Below are 18,005 nucleotides of genomic sequence, written 5' to 3' on the forward strand. Positions count from 1 at the left end.
TTGTCTTTCCATTAACTTGGTTTGAATTTCGTCTTCTCATCTAATTCAGCCATTCATAGGGTAAAGGTATATCTGCATGGAAATGAGTCCGCGTAGCAGTGTCTTTCAGCAATGCACATCTGTTGTATTCAGCTATGATTGATGGAATAATTTGCTGCTGTGTCTATACCATACTGTTGAAGTGATCAGGGAGCGGGAGCCATGCAGCGAAACAATACGGAGGATCTGGGACCCCAGGAATGCATTGTGTGAAAACCTGTGCTCTTACTGTGGGACTTTCCAGCTTCCCACGCCTGCATCTTGTCATCCCATCACACTGAGAAAGGCATTTTCAGAGCAAAATAGCCTTTTTTCTGTTTCACAGCTGCATATCCTAAAAATATCAAAATGGAACCTTTTTTCTCAACATTTCAAATGATGGTCAAATCACAAATTACAAAAATGATGCTATGAAATTCTAAAAAAATACATTTAAAAATATAGTAGGGTGGAGATAAAAGAAGATGTTGCATATATGTTAGATCCTCTAATATGATACTAAATTACCTGGAAAGCTTATCTGTCTACATTATAGGTAGGGATGGGTATCGTTTAGGTTTTAGCTGATACCGGTGCCAAACCGGTACTTTTGAAACGGTGCCGGTGCTCAAACGGTGCTCAAACCGGTGCTTAAAGAATGGAGAACACAAAATTGGTCCAAAAACCTCTCATGTTCAGCTGTTTTTTTGTAAAAAGATAACAATGTTAGCCTTTTCTGCAGCTATGGGGCATATATGGTATCACTCTGGGCTGGAAGCAGTGCTTAATCAATGGAAAAAACACAAACTTTGTCCAAAAACCTCTCATGTTTAACTGTTTTCCACTTTTTCTTTGGTCATTTTAGCCTTTTTGGCCAGGGTGAAGGGAGTATCTGCCATCAAACAAGAAGACAGCCGCATGTAGCTATGATGATGTTTGCTAGTTCACCTTACTGCATTAATGTAATAAAGTGGTTAGCCTACTCAAGGTAAATTACACATGAACAGTGTTGGGAAGGTTACTTTTAAAATGTATTCCATTACAGAATACAGAATACATGCCCCAAAATGTATTCTGTAACGTATTCCGTTACGTTACTCAATGAGAGTAACGTATTCTAAATACTTTGGATTACTTAATATATTATCATGCTGTTTACAACTACATGAATGTACTATTGCTGTGATTTATTACTGTAACTGAAGGTCCGCGGCTCCGAACCGTAGTACGTAGTAAAGGGACCTCTGGCTAATACGGTGGGTTCTGTGTCGGGCTCGTAGCCGAAAACTAGCTTTACTTTGTTGTTTGGGTCAACTTTGCTAGTGAGAGACAGAGAGGCGGTGAAAGGCTGCTCCAACGGAACTTATTGTTTTTGGAGGAAAACACGAACACGGTGTACAGTCGAGTCTTAATAGCTTACTTACAACTGGGCTCGTCAGGCACTCTTCTTGGCTGCAGTGGTTATTATTATATTTACATGCTTCCAGCTCCCGTTTTTGCTCGATGACAGCTCGTACTTTTCCTTTTTCTCCCTCCCTCGCTCACAGACACATAACGGGTATGGCAGTCCATTCTCCCTGCAGCACGGACTACACTGCCCATGATGCTACATTCTTTAGAGCTATACCGGTAGCATTCTGCCTATTAGCTTAGCACAACAACAACAGGCGCTCTCTCACCCAGGAAACACGCAGAGAGAGGGCGTCACCCTGTAACCATGGCAACCGTAACGCTGCCGCCTGGAACAACAGAACGTAGCTGTCAAACAAAACCCAAACAGGCCTGACCCGCCACAATATGAAACAGGGAAGTACCGCCGTGTAATCCATTTATTTCAACAAAGTAACTGTATTCTAAATACCACCTTTTTAAACGGTAACTGTAACGGAATACAGTTACTCATATTTTGTATTTTAAATACGTAACGGCGGTACATGTATTCCGTTACTCCCCAACACTGCACATGAACAACATTAAGCTACTCGCCCAGAGAAGAACGGCTGCTGCTGCCATCATCACTTCTGCTACACTGGCAGGGCTAGGGGCCAGGACTCTACTCTTCGGGTTTTTGGGGGATGTTGTAAACTCCGGGTCCGATAACAGGCAACCCACCCGCAGTAGATGTGCACGGTGTGAGGTCTCGCAGCAAGCTATCAAATACGGTGCATTTCTCGGCTTTTAAAAAAAACGCTATGCGTCGCCAGGTGTTTCATCAGATTTGAGGTGTTACCTGCTTTGACAGTGTCACAGTATCAGCTTAAATCACTTGTTGCAGGCTGCTGAGTTTGCATATTTTGCTGTGAAGTACAGCCAGACTTTTGACTGCTTCACCTTGGGCATTTTTAATCTGTAGCTCTGCTCTAAAAGAACGTACGTACCTGGACCCGCCTACTATCCTCGGAAACGTAAAATGATTGGCTAGAATCTAAAGTGTATCACAGCTCAGGGGAAAAAATTATAGGTGTTGTTTGATTTCTTCAGAAAGACAGGGTGAAAGATTGATTGAAAATCATTTAGATGATTATGAGAAGGGTGCATTATCCTGATGCGTTACCAGCCCAATATATTGTTTCTGGCATGTTGTTAGCTTTGGTGTGGCACAGGGGAATTCCTGCATTCATTTTTCGCCCGTCTAAGCAAACTCTTCTGCTGCTACCCGAGATATTATCAGTGCTGGAATTTTTCCCTCCCTCCCTTTATGTGTTCATTTATCTTTCTTTCATTCTCACTTGCTTTCCTCTTGTGTAATTTCTGCCGTAAACTAATTTCCTCGTCTCTGGGCCTGGGGTCATCATTACAGGTTATTGAAGCCATTCGTTTCAGCTTCAGTTTCACGTTGCCGGCTTATTTGTTGCACTGAGAGTCAGATGCAACTCGCAGAAACATGTCAGTGATGGCATTTAGTGACACTTGAAAAGAATCACACGACTCTGTGTCACCTGCACCTTGACCTTGTAGTTTCACTGCCACTTTTTCGCCTTCTGACTTTGCTGTTATAAAGTTTGTTTTATAGATGATTGGTGTAAAGCGTGAGAAGAGTTGAGAAAAAAAGCTTTTATCAGACAAACAGAAGATCTCCACGCTTTTCTCCAGACATTGTAATAATGTCTTACACTAAACCCAATGAGAACATGTTTTCTGTGTTCCTTCCTTGGCCATCTCTTCACACACCCACACAGACAGGTGCTGGTAACTAAACCTCCCCTCAGGACCCGCGATAGTCTGTGATCAGACTCTGATTGTAGAGAGCAGCTCCAGACCTGCAGCCCAGCTGCTCAGCTCCACGGCTCTGAAACACATATCATTTAAATTAAATAGACAGAAGTTTCCAGACAGACAGATAATGCTGTTCGTTTTGTGAAAAGGTGAATAAAACATCTATGAGGTTTCAGCCACCACATACTAAAAGAAATGGAGGGAAACTGATATTTCAGAAGCTTTTTTTTGGATGAATATGATGGGAAATATCTGAGCAGTAAAAAAAAGGGTTGTTTCTGTTGCTGTGTACTGAGTTACTCCAGTTTCGTGGATCAGGAGGTGGCAGGATTGACATGAGTGCAGCACTTTGCTCCAAATTAGAGACTGTGGATGAAAGATGAATGTACTTTTCGGATCTGAAAAATGAAGCCAGTGTGGAAATGACTCATGGAGACTTTCTAAACCGCTGCCCATTAAAAAGTCTTATTGTGTAGAAGTCTCTGAGAAAATGAATCTCCTGTCACTTGATGCAGTGACTCCGTAAGCAATTTCATAATGAGTTTATGGTCTCTGACAGGGTATAATCCAAGGTGTGGCTACCTTGAAGTTCACTTGAACTAATAATGACTGTGTGAATTCCTTCACAGTGATAAAAGTAACGATAACAACTCGTACTTTTCAACTCTCCTTTTTCTCCCTCGCTCACAGACACATAACGGGCATGGCAGTCCATTCTCCCTGCAGCACAGACTACACTGCCTATGATCAGTGTTGCCAACTCCTCAGCAAGGAAAATCGCTATTGGTTGTCCTAAAAGTAGCTAGAAGTCGCTAAATGACGTCATCACCTAATTTGCATAATTGGTCATGCTAATGTAATTGTAACCTATGCTGCTGGAGAGAGAAATAACATCGTGGACGAGACATAAAGTGAGCAAAAACCGTCCTAAATGCATTTAGAATTTATTTAGAACTACAAATTAAATTTCTTTTAGCAATTATTGTTTTTTGTAATGTCTTTCACTCTTTTTTTAGCGACTTTTTTTTTAGAAAAAAAGTCGCTAGGGGGTCTAAAAACTCGCTAAATATAGCGACAAAGTCGCTAAGTTGGCAACACTGCCTATGATGCTACATTCTTTAGAGCTATACCTGTAGCATTCTGCCTATTAGCTTAGCACAACAACAACAAAAAGGCACAGAGAGAGAGTGTCACCCTGTGTCACCCCGTAACGCTGCCACCTGGAACAACAGCGTAGCTGTCAAACAAAATCCAAACAGTCCTGACCCGCCACAATATGAAACAGGAAAGTACCGCCGTGTAATCCATTTATTTCAACAAAGTAACTGTATTCTAAATACCACCTTTTTAAACGGTAACTGTAACGGAATACAGTTACTCATATTTTGTATTTTAAATACGTAACGGCGGTACATGTATTCCGTTACTCCCCAACACTGCCCATGATGTACTAAGCATTTCTTTTTCACTCACGTCACTTTCCTTGTTTCCATGTACCACTACTGTATTTTATCTTTAGTAACTGCTAAACTCTGGGTGCCCCTCGCTAAGCCTGGCTCTGCTGGAGTTTTACCTTCCCAATGTAGCCTGTAGTGTTTGCTCATAGGGGGTCTTCAAATTGTTGTGGCTGCTGTTTGTTTTTAATGTAATAATTTTAAATGAAATTTTAAATATTATAAGTCTACAGTATAAAGTGCCTTTTGTGAACTGGTGCTATTTAAATAAAATTGAATTGTAATTGAATCTATTTTTAATGATTTGTGGTGTGGACTGGAGAAGTTAAGCAGTTATTAGAGAGATTTCCCTAAATTTTGGTTCCCAGAGATTATATCCTACTGAATGTCAGAATCAGAAACAGAATCAGAGAGACTTTATTTATCCCCAAAGGGCGATTAAGATTTGGTTAACCTGTGACTTTTTCTTTTGTGCCCCCTCAGCAGTTCAAGGTTTTCAGTTATCCTGTAAAATATTAAAATATTCATGAGATAAACCACAAAGCACAGTGATACGGTGGTTAGCACTGGTGCCTCACGAAGAAGATCCTAAGTTCAATTTCACCATCTTTCTGTGTGGAGTTTACATGTTCTCCCAGTGTTTGCGTGGGTTCTCTCCGGGTACTCCGGCTTCCTCCCACAGTCCAAAGACATGCACTTAGTGGGGATAGGTTAATTGGAAACTCTAAATTGCTCATAGGTGTGAATGAGAGTCCGAATGGTTGTCTGTGTCTATGTGTTAGCCCTGCGACTCCAGCACCCCCTGCAACCCTGAAAAGAATAAATGGTAAATGGCCTGTATTTATATAGCGCTTTTCTAGTCCCTAAGGACCCCAAAGCACTTTACACAACCAGTCATCCACCCATTCACACACTGGTGATGGCAGCTACATTGTAGCCACAGCCACCCTGGGGCGCACTGACAGAGGCGAGGCTGCCGGACACTGGCGCCACCGGGCCCTCTGACCACCACCAGTAGGCAACGGGTGAAGTGTCTTGCCCAAGGACACAACGACCGAGACTGTCCAAGCCAGGGCTCGAACCGGCAACCTTCCGATTACAAGGCGAAGTGCTTGGTTTGTTGAAAAAGACAATACCAGGACATGTGACGTTAACATTGTTAACAGCAGCCTGATCAATCATTTTTAGTCCCGAAAGTTTAAAAAAGTGAAAATTAGAGGCCGTTTCTGTTTTCAGGTTTAACTCTTTGTCTAATTTTAAAGTTTAACGTCTACACTGTTACTAATCTTTCTGTTTCCTGCTTCCTCAAGAAACAAAAAGCAGTCGGAGCTCTGTCATCCTCAGCTTTCCACCCACTCACTGCCTTGTAGACATTCCTAACAACGTCTCCTCTCTCTGCTTGAAGCTTCTCCTCCGGACAGCTGGGTCTTAAGCAACATGATCCCACCCTTCACCCGCGCAGGCCCTGCCAACACTTTGTCTGTATATATACAGCATGTGTGTGTAGTCTTGTATATCCAACACACGTGCATGTCATGGATATAAGAGGTGCCGAATTCATAAGATTCTCTCTGAAAAACAGGCCTACGGCGGGAGACATTTGCTGATTGTGGGATAATATCACCCTTAATCCCACATATGTTGACAATGTTGAGGAAGCTCGTGGTTTCAGACTCTTTAAAAAATAAATATGTTTGATAGCGGATTTGGTCTGGATGTAGAACACTACTAGGTTGCGTCAATGAGATGTCTCACAGATAAGTACCCTGCTACCTCCTACTGTTTTGGTGTTACTGAAAAGTTGTTCCCGTGAAAACTCAATTTCTATTTATCTTGGGTTTGGTGTTCTTACTCAGCAGAGATGGGCAGTAACGCGTTACTTGTAACGCATTACTGTAATCTGATTACTTTTTTCAAGTAACGAGTAAAGTAAGGGATTACTATTGCAAAAATGGTAATTAGATTACCGTTACTTTCCCGTAGGAACGCTGCATTACTGCGTTACTAAAACCGTGATTTTTTTTGCGAGAATGTCTCATGACAGTGACGTAAGCGAGTGCCACGTTCGTGACAACAGCTGTGTGCAGATCAACAATGGATCATATATGGAGTGCAGAGAGAGTATGAGCGTGCAGCGTTTAAAGCGTGGAAGTACTGACCTTACTTTGAGTTTGATTCCATAAAAAGTGACAAAAACATTAGTGTCCGTTGTGCGTGGGATGAAAACTTCTTTTTACAGCGAAGAAAAACCCCTAAACTTCCGAGCAAACACAGAGTGCGCTACGACGTAATGGGAAACTCACAGGGAAACTCGCGGATTCTTCCACTGACCGCTGCGGCACACCTGCACCAGGGTAAACCTCCGCCCACCCGACTCCTGCTTTACAGGTGAAAGTAGAGCAAAAGGACCGCTAGTCTTTGACTTTATTTATTTTCTGCTGTGTTTTACTTGCATTTATTTGAAAGACTGAGTGTAAACACAAAAACAATTTTATTTTATGTGCTGGAATGTGCAGAAAATAGGTTTAAATATTAAACAAATTTCTTCCAGTCAGAGAATGTTGCATATAATTAAATTTTTGCTTGATGCATAAAGTTAAAAGATTAAAACTAATAAAACAAGTTTTAAAAAGAGACTTTTCCATTTGATTACATTTTGTATGATGGATTATGTAGAAAAAGTAGAATTGGGCTGAAAGATCTATCGCTTTATCACCTATTCAGGTTGTAAATGGTGTTTTTAAAAGGTAACTAAGTAACTAAGTAATTAATTACTTTTGAAAATAAGTAATCAGTAAAGTAACGGGATTACTTTTTTGGGGAAGTAATCAGTAATCAGTTACTGATTACTTTTTTCAAGTAACTTGACCAACACTGTTACTCAGTGTTATTGTAATTACTTTTTATTATTATTATCTATTTATCCTTTATCACAATCACAGTCACAGGGTGGGCAGATAGAGCTGAAAATGCAACTCTGGGGAGTTCTTTTCCTGTGACTCAGCAGACAGTAATGGATACCCACTTAAAAACAAACACGGTCACCATAGTTGCACACAATTAGGCTTTATGGATAAGACGCGGGAGGATAGTTGTCCATTTTACCCACCAGACCAAATCTGGGAATCAGATGACCTTTAGTGTGATGAAGGAATGAGAAACAAAAAATGGCTTCACAATGCCTGAGATGTGCCCCGAGGGCGTGTGGGTCTGTCTCCATTTACTGAAATATGTGCTCAGGTATTTTCTCACCTGAGTTATGCATCACAAAGACAAATTCCTAAAGAGGTTTCTTCCAGTAAGACGAGCCAGTCAATAGCATTTCTCTGAGTTAATCGCATTCCTGTGAATTACCTAAGCAGAAGATCTCATACACTGCTGCCAGATTTTTCTGATAGTTATAAAAATTCAGGCTCATCAGAACCATAGTTAATTCACTATGGTTCAAAATTATAGGCACTATTAGCGTGACACAACTCTTGGAGGTTGTTAGTAATCAAACCTTCTCCCATGGCCTTGCCTAACATCCTCTTCTGTTTGGGTTTGGGAAGTTTTTATTTATGTGAAGCACTAGTGTTGTGTCCTACCGGCTTCAGATTAGCCTCTGACGTGAAGAGCGAGTGGGCAAATAGCACGACAACTTAAGGTGGAACAAAGACAGAGGTTTTTACAATGCTATATCAGTTTACGGGAAGTGGAGTGAGCCCTATTCTTTGTCATGCTATAGTGAGTCATGACGCACACCTGAGCAAACCTGTACTGCTGATGATGTAAAGTGGAGTGATCAACATGTCACATCAAGCTTTTGATGAGCTCTTAGCCCATATGTGGTAATATTTGATGTAAAATTAGAATCATTGTTACAGATGGAATCACAGCTTGTCTATATTTAGCCTCTAAACTGTCAATCCAACACATATAAACCCTTTAATATTCCAGTAAAGACAAAGAAAATTTGATTTCTTGCTAGTTGATCCTTTTACTATGTAATCACTTACATTGTATAGTGTTTAAAACTCAGGATGAACTTGCTCTTTTCTTTCTCCAACCAATCACAGCAGATGGTCACCCTTCCCTGAGCCTGGTTCTGTCTGAAGTTTCCTCCTCTTAAAAGAGAGATTTTCCTTCTCACTGTCACACTCAGTGTTTGTTCAAATGGGGTCATCTGATTGTTCTTTACCCTATAATATAAAGCACCTTGAAGTGACTGTTGAATGTGAATTGGAGCTATGTAAATAAAAATTAATTGAACTGATGCTGAAATGTGCTGTTAGGAAGACCCAGCGTGTGAACAACACCATAGGATCTAGAAATATAATTAAAAAAAAAAAACAACACCAAACCAAACCCATCTGAAGAAAAATAAATTTTCAAAGTTATTAAAATCAAATTACTTTTATTGTCACATCACATGTGCAGGTACACTGGTACAGCACATGCGAGTGAAATTCTCGTGTGCGAGCTTCACAAGCAACAAAGGTGTGCAAAATACAATAACATAAGAACAAAGCAAAATATAAGAATAGGAATGTGAGAATGATAAGAATAAATATATGTACAAATAAAAGAGTGTATGCACATTACTGAATATGTATATTAAATATGTATATATACGCATTTAGCATACGTATATACGGGCGAGTTGGGAGTTCGCCTTGTAATCGGAAGGTTGCCGGTTCGAGCCCCGGCTTGGACAGTCTCGGTCGTTGTGTCCTTGGGCAAGACACTTCACCCGTTGCCTACTGGTGGTGGTCAGAGGGCCCGGTGGCGCCAGTGTCCGGCAGCCTCGCCTCTGTCAGTGTGCCCCAGGGTGGCTGTGGCTACAATGTAGCTTGCCATCACCAGTGTGTGAATGGGTGGATGACTGGATATGTAAAGCGCTTTGGGGTCCTTAGGGACTAGTAAAGTGCTATATAAATACAGGCCATTTACCATTTACCATACGTGTGTGTGTGTGTGTATATATATATAAAATTAAATAAAAATGAAATATACAGAGGTCGGCAGTTGGAAATTGTGCAAAACAAGTGGCATTTATGTACAGTATGGAGTGAATAATCCGGTAAGTGAAGGTGAGGTGTCTATGAAGTGTTCGTCAGTCTGATGGCCTGATGGAAAAAGCTGTCTCTCAGTCTGCTGATTCGGGACCGGATGCTGCAGAACCTCCTGCCTGATGAAAGTAGTTTGAACAGTTTATGGCCGGAGTGACTGGAGCCTTTGATTATCCTCCCCACTTTCCTCAGGCACCGCTTCCTGTAGAGGTCCTGGAGGGAGGGAAGCTCACCTCCAATTATCCTTTCAGCACACCGCACCACTCTCTGGAGAGCTTATTTATACTAGTGTAAAATTTCCCCAATTCAAGTTTTAGAATCAACCTTTAAAATGTACAATTTAAAACAACTTCTTCTTTTCTTTTTCTTTTTTCACAAAGTAGCACATAAATCCCATCGATTTGTTTGATATTTAGCATAACTTTACTGCTCCACGAAAAGTCTTCTCTCACATTCATTTATATGTTTGCTAATCCTTTGGCTTTCCCACAGACTGTGGCCTCATATTGAGACACACTACTTCTCCCAGAGAATTAATGGGTTATTACTGGCAAGGATGTGAGAGGCGTTTGTGTAGGAGTGCTGTTAAGTTTATCTTTATGACAAAAAAGAGTGTTTCTTCTGTGATTTTTCCTTCACCTTACAACGCACGGTCATCATCTTGCTTCTGGTGTTTATAATAAATGCCTCTGAATCACCGATTTTGTCGAGCTCAGTTTAGAAAAAATGAAGACTAACTGAAGATGTAGGGCTTAGTGCACACGTGTCTCATATCCTCTGTGTGCACGGAGAGCATAACAATGCACAGAGCGTTGTGCAGCCGTGCTTCTCTCACATAATGACGAAGTCTGAGGGGATGACGCCAAGGCTACAAGTATGGCCTGAGTGTGTTCCAGTGCTGCGTCAGAGGATGTTTACACAGTCCGAGGTCGGGTAGAAGACACAATGTGTGAGTCGCTCCGGTTGGTGGTGTGGGTCCAGAAGAAAACAAGATCATTTTACACCCTGTGGCCAGATGCAGAGCAGATGATGACGTTTTCCATCAGCTAATGGAATTAGGTGAACTTTTAGGAGTCGCTTAAACACAGAAAGTTTAGAAAAGGCCACGGTTGGATGTTGGTGCTGTCTAAAATAAGAGACTGGTGAAAAAAAACAAACTGTGTGGCTTTTGGCTCGGGGGCTAAAGGTGTGTACATGTGTGTGGTGTAAATTTGTGAAGAAGTATTTTTAGAGACGATTGCCCGCCAACTTGTGTAATACTCCACAGATCAACCCTTTGATGCGTTTATTGTAGCATGATCCTACTTCAAAGCTGCACACATGGACTGGATGGTAAAGGGCGGGGTGTGCCTCCACGATACACTTCATTATTCCTGGCCAGCGATTCAGCTTTCTGTCACCTCCGACCCCTGACCATTTGTGCTCATAACACACTTCCACTCTGTAAGATTCTCGACTGGAGATATTTATGTGCAGTGAGGACAGTGAACACTTTCCATGTGTATCGTCTACTATTTTTTTAGTAGACCATACTGCATTCTATGTGACCCTTATTCAGAAATGTTCTGTAGATATAAAAGATTTCTTCCATTATTCACTTTAAGTTTCTAAGCTGGATATCTTAAAAAAGAAGAAGCCTGGACCAGTTTTTACTGTACAGCTGGATGCAGTTCAAACTGTTCTACCTTCTTCATAGACTGTCTATGAACATAAAAATACACCAGGAAAATCTGCACACATGACAGCTACATACTGATTTATTCGCTTTTTTCAGCTCCAGGTCTCACGGAAGTTTTTGAAAAATGCTCACCAACTTACCTCATGTCTTTATAGCAGTAATCAAATAGGTGTGTATCTAGCGTCACATTATTCCAATATAACCTGTTATAAAGATCAAAGGGATCTGATAAAAATGGTGCAGAGGCGTATTTTATCAGAATATGGTTGTAAATCGGCCTTAGTATCATTTTAAAAAGTTCAGCTGTTTAAAGCACATAATCACAAGAGCCACAACTTAAAATGAATAAATTGTTGAGCTTTACATCTTCTATGTTTCTATCATAGAAGGGGTAGGGGGTAGCGACAAATAAGTAAATACTTCTGCCTACTCCTTTTCAAACAAATAATGGAATAATATTTTGTAATGATTGTGAAGGCATATGTTTGAAATGTTTGAAATAAAAATGAAATGAACTAAACTGAACTATCTCAAGGGTTCCCACTGGGTGCTGTGAACCTGCCACACCTTAGAAGCAGGTATGTTCAAACGTAGTTTAGTCTTTTAAGTGTCCCGTGCAGCCCTGCTTATCGGTTATGACTCAATCCTGTAACCCTGCCCAGCAATCAAGCGTCACATTCCACCTGCCAGCAAAGAGGAAAGGGACTTTCCTGTCCTCCACTCCCTTTTTACGGCTGCATGTCTGGTATTTACTCAGAAATGTTTCCGGTGAAAAGTGCGCCCGAGTTCCAAATATACTGTAACTGACTCCACAATTTTGTAATGAAATACTAATGGACTGATGGATTTTAAAGACAAGTGACAAAAATAAATGTCATCGATAAAATGACAGAAAAAAAACAAACAGATGAGATCGTAGGAGTATGTCAAAAAGAAACTGATATTTATTCAAATAAATACACACATGACACACACTGAAATAATTTAAATGACATGAACAGTTTGCCAGTAACACCATAATCTGGAAACAAATAAATTAACATCGTGGTTTTAGGAGTCGTTTCTTTCCGGAGAGCAAACATGAAATAGTTTTGACAGTTCGTGAGTTCAGTCCTGTGTGGTGGGGTCTGTAAAAGTGACGCTTTAGATCAGTTGCCCCGTTTCTCCGAGAACTTAATCCCGAACAATCCTTCATCTCTGGACCGGATGACCTCGTCTTCCTTTTGGTCCTCATATTATTTCTGTATGGTCCACAATGGCACTGTGGGAGATTAAAAACATGCCGTTAGTTTAAACTTTTAAAAATATTTTTGCTGATTAGTACCGCGGCCGATTTTATTTTTAGCATATATGACTCATATTTTTATTCATATATTGTGGCAGCCATGTTTCATAATGTGTCTCTCACCATATTAGGAGTAGTTCACTGCCGGCGTTCCCATGGCGGCTCAGGGCGCTCTCGCCATGCGTCTTTCCTGCTGTCCCGGCGACGCGCTCTCGTTGTCCTGTCTCGTTTTAAAGTCCTGGATGGCTTTTCTGTTCTGGTAATCAATCAGGGCCATGGTGATCACTGCGTTCCAGCAGTTCTCCTCTCCGGAGCACCGGAAATCGATCTCTTTATTGTCTGTGGTCACGATGGTGAAATAGACGAACTTGCCGGTGCGCTCCACGCAGTCTACTTTCTTGATGGACTGCAGTTTGAGCTCCTTGCCCTTGGAGCGCTTCTGCGTGTCGGGGTAAATGTTGAGACTGTCCGTGGTCAGGACGCACGTCTTCCTCTTCCAAAACTGGAGTAGGTTGTCGCTCCTCTTCTCCAGCTCTCCCTCCTTGAGAACTTGGCAGATCTCTGCCGCTGACATTTTCATCGTTTATGTTTGGCACTTTTGTGAACCCTCTGCTTTCCTGCTGGGTCGTCCAAGCCGCTTGTGGAAGGATCTTCTCTACAGATGCTTTGGTAATCCAGAGTGTGGTTGTGAATGAACCAAGCTACCAGAGGGCATTTATAGCGCGCTCTGGCCTCAGCCCTTCCCTCTTGACGTCAGATGGTTGGAGAATGCATCAACAGTTGCCGCTGGAGTAATTCAAGGCTGTGTGTGGGCGGATGTAGGGGGGGGGGGGGGGGGGGGGGGGGGGGGGTAAAGAGGAAGTCCTAACTTGAACCTAATTACACTGGCAATGCGTTAATTAGTAATCCACATCCTACTGCGGAGATTAGTCTAAGTATTTGCGCAGTCTGCACCGCGTGATTCAGTCTTATATTACCAGATGTGCACACAGAGTGACTCTGGGCCATAAGTCTGACCTCTAATATCAGCTGTAATTTCAGAGGAAGTTAAGTTCTCTGTTAAGGTTTAAAAATCCTTTTTCCTCTTTATGACCCTAAACAGTGCCAAGTAGGTTCGTGTGTTCTGCACCACCCTGCTCTCTGGTGATCCTTTTCAAAAAGTAATACTTGGACTAAATGTGCTTCAGCTCAGTAGTGTTTCATGTAAACTTTGCTATTCCTGTCTGTGCATGTCAAAACAAAAATAAAGCATTTTTACCAGTGAAAACATTCTGTGGTCTTTAAATGTAGAAACAGCAATTCAGTGTGAGGTATTTAAGTTAAACTGTCTCACAAGTTAAAATCAAATGTTGGTGAGTTAGCACAGACTGTTGGCTTACTGTTGATTGATATATAGGTGTGTGTGAGTGTGTAATTTTTTTTTATTAGCTCATAAAACTAACTGCAAACTATATTTGAATTTAAAAATAGACATTCTCTAGTTCGGGCCTGCTTTGGGAGGTGATTCATGGTTTTGATAGTTTCCTCTTGGGGTGCTGGTTACTAAAAATGAAAGCTATACCGCACGACTGATGGAATTTGATAACGTTGCTAAGGTGTGTCGGCTCTGCTATCACCGTATCTCCTGCCACTCCCAAGTCGTGCTTCTTCACCAACCGACCAGTCGCATGATCGACTCCGTCCTGTTTCTTCATGTCAAACAGATATTAGCAGACACTGGATACGTTTCCCTGAACCCTCGGAGCCTGTGTGACTCAGCAGGAGGAGATGGTAAGGAGGCAGATGTCATCGACTGTTCCACGCAGCCTGTCCTGTCCCCCCGGGGCTTCAGCCACACCAACACAACACTGACCTCAGTTCATTCATCTGTGTGTGTGCGTGTGTGCATAACTGAAGAGACGCTTATAGCACCCACTTCAGGCTCTTCTGTGTTGACTTCTCTATCTGTCTCCCCTCAAAGACATTGTGGAAACATCTCCCCTAAAGATAAAAAATGTCATGTGTCATCACCCCTCATCACTGGGTCTCTAGCGTTGTGCAGTAAATAGCCGGGGGACCATATGGACATAAAAATGCTTTGTGTGGCCACGATTTACAAGCCTACCAAAAATAAAAAGGCCTCACACATCAACGTCACTGCGACCATTCAGATCTGACAGCACCAAAGATGTAACTACGGCAAGAAATTTCAAACAGATCAACATCCAGTGTCTTTTACAATTGCTGCGTGAGTATATGAGGATGTGGTGGTCAGTTTAATCCTCTGACCTCAAAGAAAACAAAACTACACGTGTACCGAGTTAGCCAGCCTCTGTTTAGTGAAAAGGTTCACCAACGCCTCTTCACTTCCTTTCCTCTTTCTTTGTTTCCAGGCCTTTGCTTTATGTCTGTGAAACATACATATATGTGGGCTTTTTGTTTGATGAAGTAAAGTGGTGGAGACTCACAGGCGTGCCCAGGCAGTGACTCAGGGAGCTGCAGAGCAGCTTACTTTGGAAGAGTTTGCTTGCCTAAGGTGGGCCAGGGGTTTGGGTGATGGTTTGTGGATGAGTGTGTTGTGTCCGTCTGTGTGTGTAAGGATGACTGTTTATTTTACAGCAGGGTTGGGGTCTAATAAATTATGCTCAGCAGCATTATTGTAGAGTTTTTAAAGCTCTAAACTAAACTCTAAACTAGGATGGAAGCAGACATGACCATACTTAAGCACTACACAGTGTTTTCATCACAAAAAGTGGGTTTGGTATCCCTGCAATAAACTGAGTGAATACATTCAAAATTAACAAGCCACATACTGCGACTGCAATGCTCGAGCCCCAGCAAAACTCAAATGTGACACTGTGTTCCTTGTTTCTCAAGATTGTGGGAAAGTACAAGTATTTCTCGAGGGGACGGAGGTTTGTGACAGATCTTTGCAGGTGTGTTGTGACAACCTCAGGTTCAAATCAGCGCACTCCGGTTCTCGCCGTCTCTGCAAAGACAAAACAAATCCCCCAGAGACATGTGGGGAGGAAGTCAGATAATGAGAAAACTACAACAAGGGAGGAGGGTTTTTGTCACATAATGTGGGCAAGAAGATTAAAAGAGCTTTAGGTTTGTTGATCTTTTAACCTTGTTTGCTTCAGTGTCATGCAGCCTTGTAGCCACAGGCGCATGGGTGTGACAAGACAGCAGGTGGAAGGACCAGAAAGACCCAGAGTTTGGTAGTCATGTCAAGACATGAAGCTGCTGAGTTTAATGTGAGTCACAACACAATGAAAAAAAGAAGGAAATACAGACAGACTAACTGAACCCTGCTGCAACTGATTTGGACTGAAAATAAATCAGCACATGTTAGAAATCTCCATTAACAGCAGGTCGTGTTCCTTATTGTTGAACTTTAATTAGAGATGGAATAACTGAGTTATGACCACTGGAAACAAGATTATTGATGCAACGATTTAAGTTAATATATCATTAATTATAATAATTTTTTTAAACATGCATTTTTTATGTCTGTATTTCATTAAATCACGTGAGTCTGTCAGTTCACTTTGTTATAAATCAGCCATGGAAACCAAAAAGCTTGGCTATGTCCATCCATCTTCATCCGCTTTATCCGAGGCCGGGTCGCGGGGGCAGCAGCCTAAGCAAAGAGGCCCAGACCTCCCTCTCCCCAGCCACCTCCTCCAGCTTATCCGGGGGAACACCAAGGTGTTCCCAGGCCAGCCGAGAGATATAATCTCTCCAGTGTGTCCTGGGTCTGCCCCAGGGCCTTCTCCCGGTGGGACATGCCTGGAACACCTCACCCAGGAGGCGCCCAGGAGGCATCCTTGTCAGATGCCCGAACCACCTCAGCTGGCTCCTTTCGATGTGGAGCAGCAGCGGCTCTACTCTGAGCCCCTTCCGGATGGCCGAACTTCTCACCCTATCTCTAAGGGAGAGGCCAGCCACCCTTCGGAGGAAGCTCATTTCCGCCGCTTGTATCCGCGATCTCGTTCTTTCGGTCACTACCCACAGCTCGTGGCCATAGGTGAGGGTAGGGACGTAGATCGACCGGTAAATTGAGAGCTTCGCTTTTACACTCAGCTCCCTCTTCACCACGACGGACCGGTGCAGCGTCTGCATTTCTGCAGCTGCAGCCCCAATCCGTCTGTCGATCTCCGGCTCCCTTCTCCCATCACTCGCGAACAAGACCCCGAGATACTTGAACTCCTCCACTTGGGGCTTGGCTATGTTTTGATCTGAATTTCCAAGAGCTGAAGCTAAATGTATGAGGCATCAATTATTGGTGCTATTAGCAGTTATTAACACTAAGAACAGATATTTAGAGAAGATGTACAAAGTGTTTTATCTGTTGGGTCCAGTTGGGTGTTTATCTGATGGACATGTTTTCTTTGCACTTGCCTGTTAACAGAAAATGGTAGCTTACAAAGTCCTTTTTTAATTTATTTTGCATATATCTGTGCATTGGTAAAGGTAAACAAGTGTTCATGCATTGCATTTGTGTGCTAGCTTGTGAAAACCTCCAACGGACAGGGAACTATACATAGTCAGCCTAACAGTGGGAACCAGTATGGATGGCTGCTTAGAAGTACAGCAGAGCCCACAGGTAACAGCTGCATACTGTGACACGCTGATGCTTTGGCCTGCCGCTCGCACACACACACACACACACACACACACACACATATACATACACATAGATGTACACATAATCATCCTCTTCTGCTCCTTGGTGACATGCCCTTATGATGAGCCTCCAGAGCTATTTGAGGCATTGTTCTGATAAGCCCTCTGTGTGTGTGCACGGCTATGCTGGCATTCAGCAGCGTGGGAAAAAGAACAAATGGTTGATGAGGACAGCGTGCAGTCAAACACAATGTTGCACGAGGAGAACAATAAAAACAGACGTGGCTGCTGTTCGTGCACGTTACGCTCTCTTTATGAACTGGACAGCGTCCAGAGTTATTATTACAGCAAGAGACTCCTTTCTGTTATAGTGCCTTTAAATAAGATGACATTTGTTATGAGTTGAGACTATATAAGTGGAATTTATTTGGTCTTTTTACTCAAGCAAATGTAAGATTCATCAGATTCATCCCATTCATAAATTCCAACAGGGAGCAAAACACGTTGCACTAAATTTCCTGCTCACATATTACAAGATAAACTGGCGTGAACAATGCAGCGTAGGATAACCACATTTCCTTTATGCACATCTCATGAATGGATAAGTTTTACGAGATGCAATCGCAGGAGTCACTTTATTCTTGCCAATTTTACTCCATGAAGAATGACAGGTATGCAGGTATGCGATCCTTCTC

General features: G+C 42.2%; 1 protein-coding gene across 1 annotated transcript; it reads right to left on the reverse strand.

The window, feature by feature from the left end:
* Positions 1 to 12,352: 12,352 nt before the first annotated feature.
* On the reverse strand, positions 12,353 to 13,410 carry phlda2 (pleckstrin homology-like domain, family A, member 2). Its single transcript, XM_006789586.3, has 2 exons — positions 12,826 to 13,410; positions 12,353 to 12,678 (listed from the first exon to the last, which is right to left on the reverse strand). The coding sequence occupies exon 1, from the start codon at positions 13,280 to 13,282 to the stop codon at positions 12,866 to 12,868; it is 417 nt and encodes a 138-aa protein (XP_006789649.1). The 5' UTR covers positions 13,283 to 13,410; the 3' UTR covers positions 12,353 to 12,678; positions 12,826 to 12,865.
* Positions 13,411 to 18,005: the final 4,595 nt, after the last annotated feature.

This window comes from Neolamprologus brichardi, chromosome 7 (genome assembly GCF_056152115.1).
Source record: "Neolamprologus brichardi isolate AB-2024 chromosome 7, ASM5615211v1, whole genome shotgun sequence".
Lineage (NCBI taxonomy): Eukaryota > Metazoa > Chordata > Actinopteri > Cichliformes > Cichlidae > Neolamprologus > Neolamprologus brichardi.

Excerpts from the sequence above, each read along its gene's own strand:
- phlda2 (XM_006789586.3), bottom strand. The coding sequence starts at position 13,282 with ATGAAAATGTCAGCGGCAGAGATCTGCCAAGTTCTCAAGGAGGGAGAG.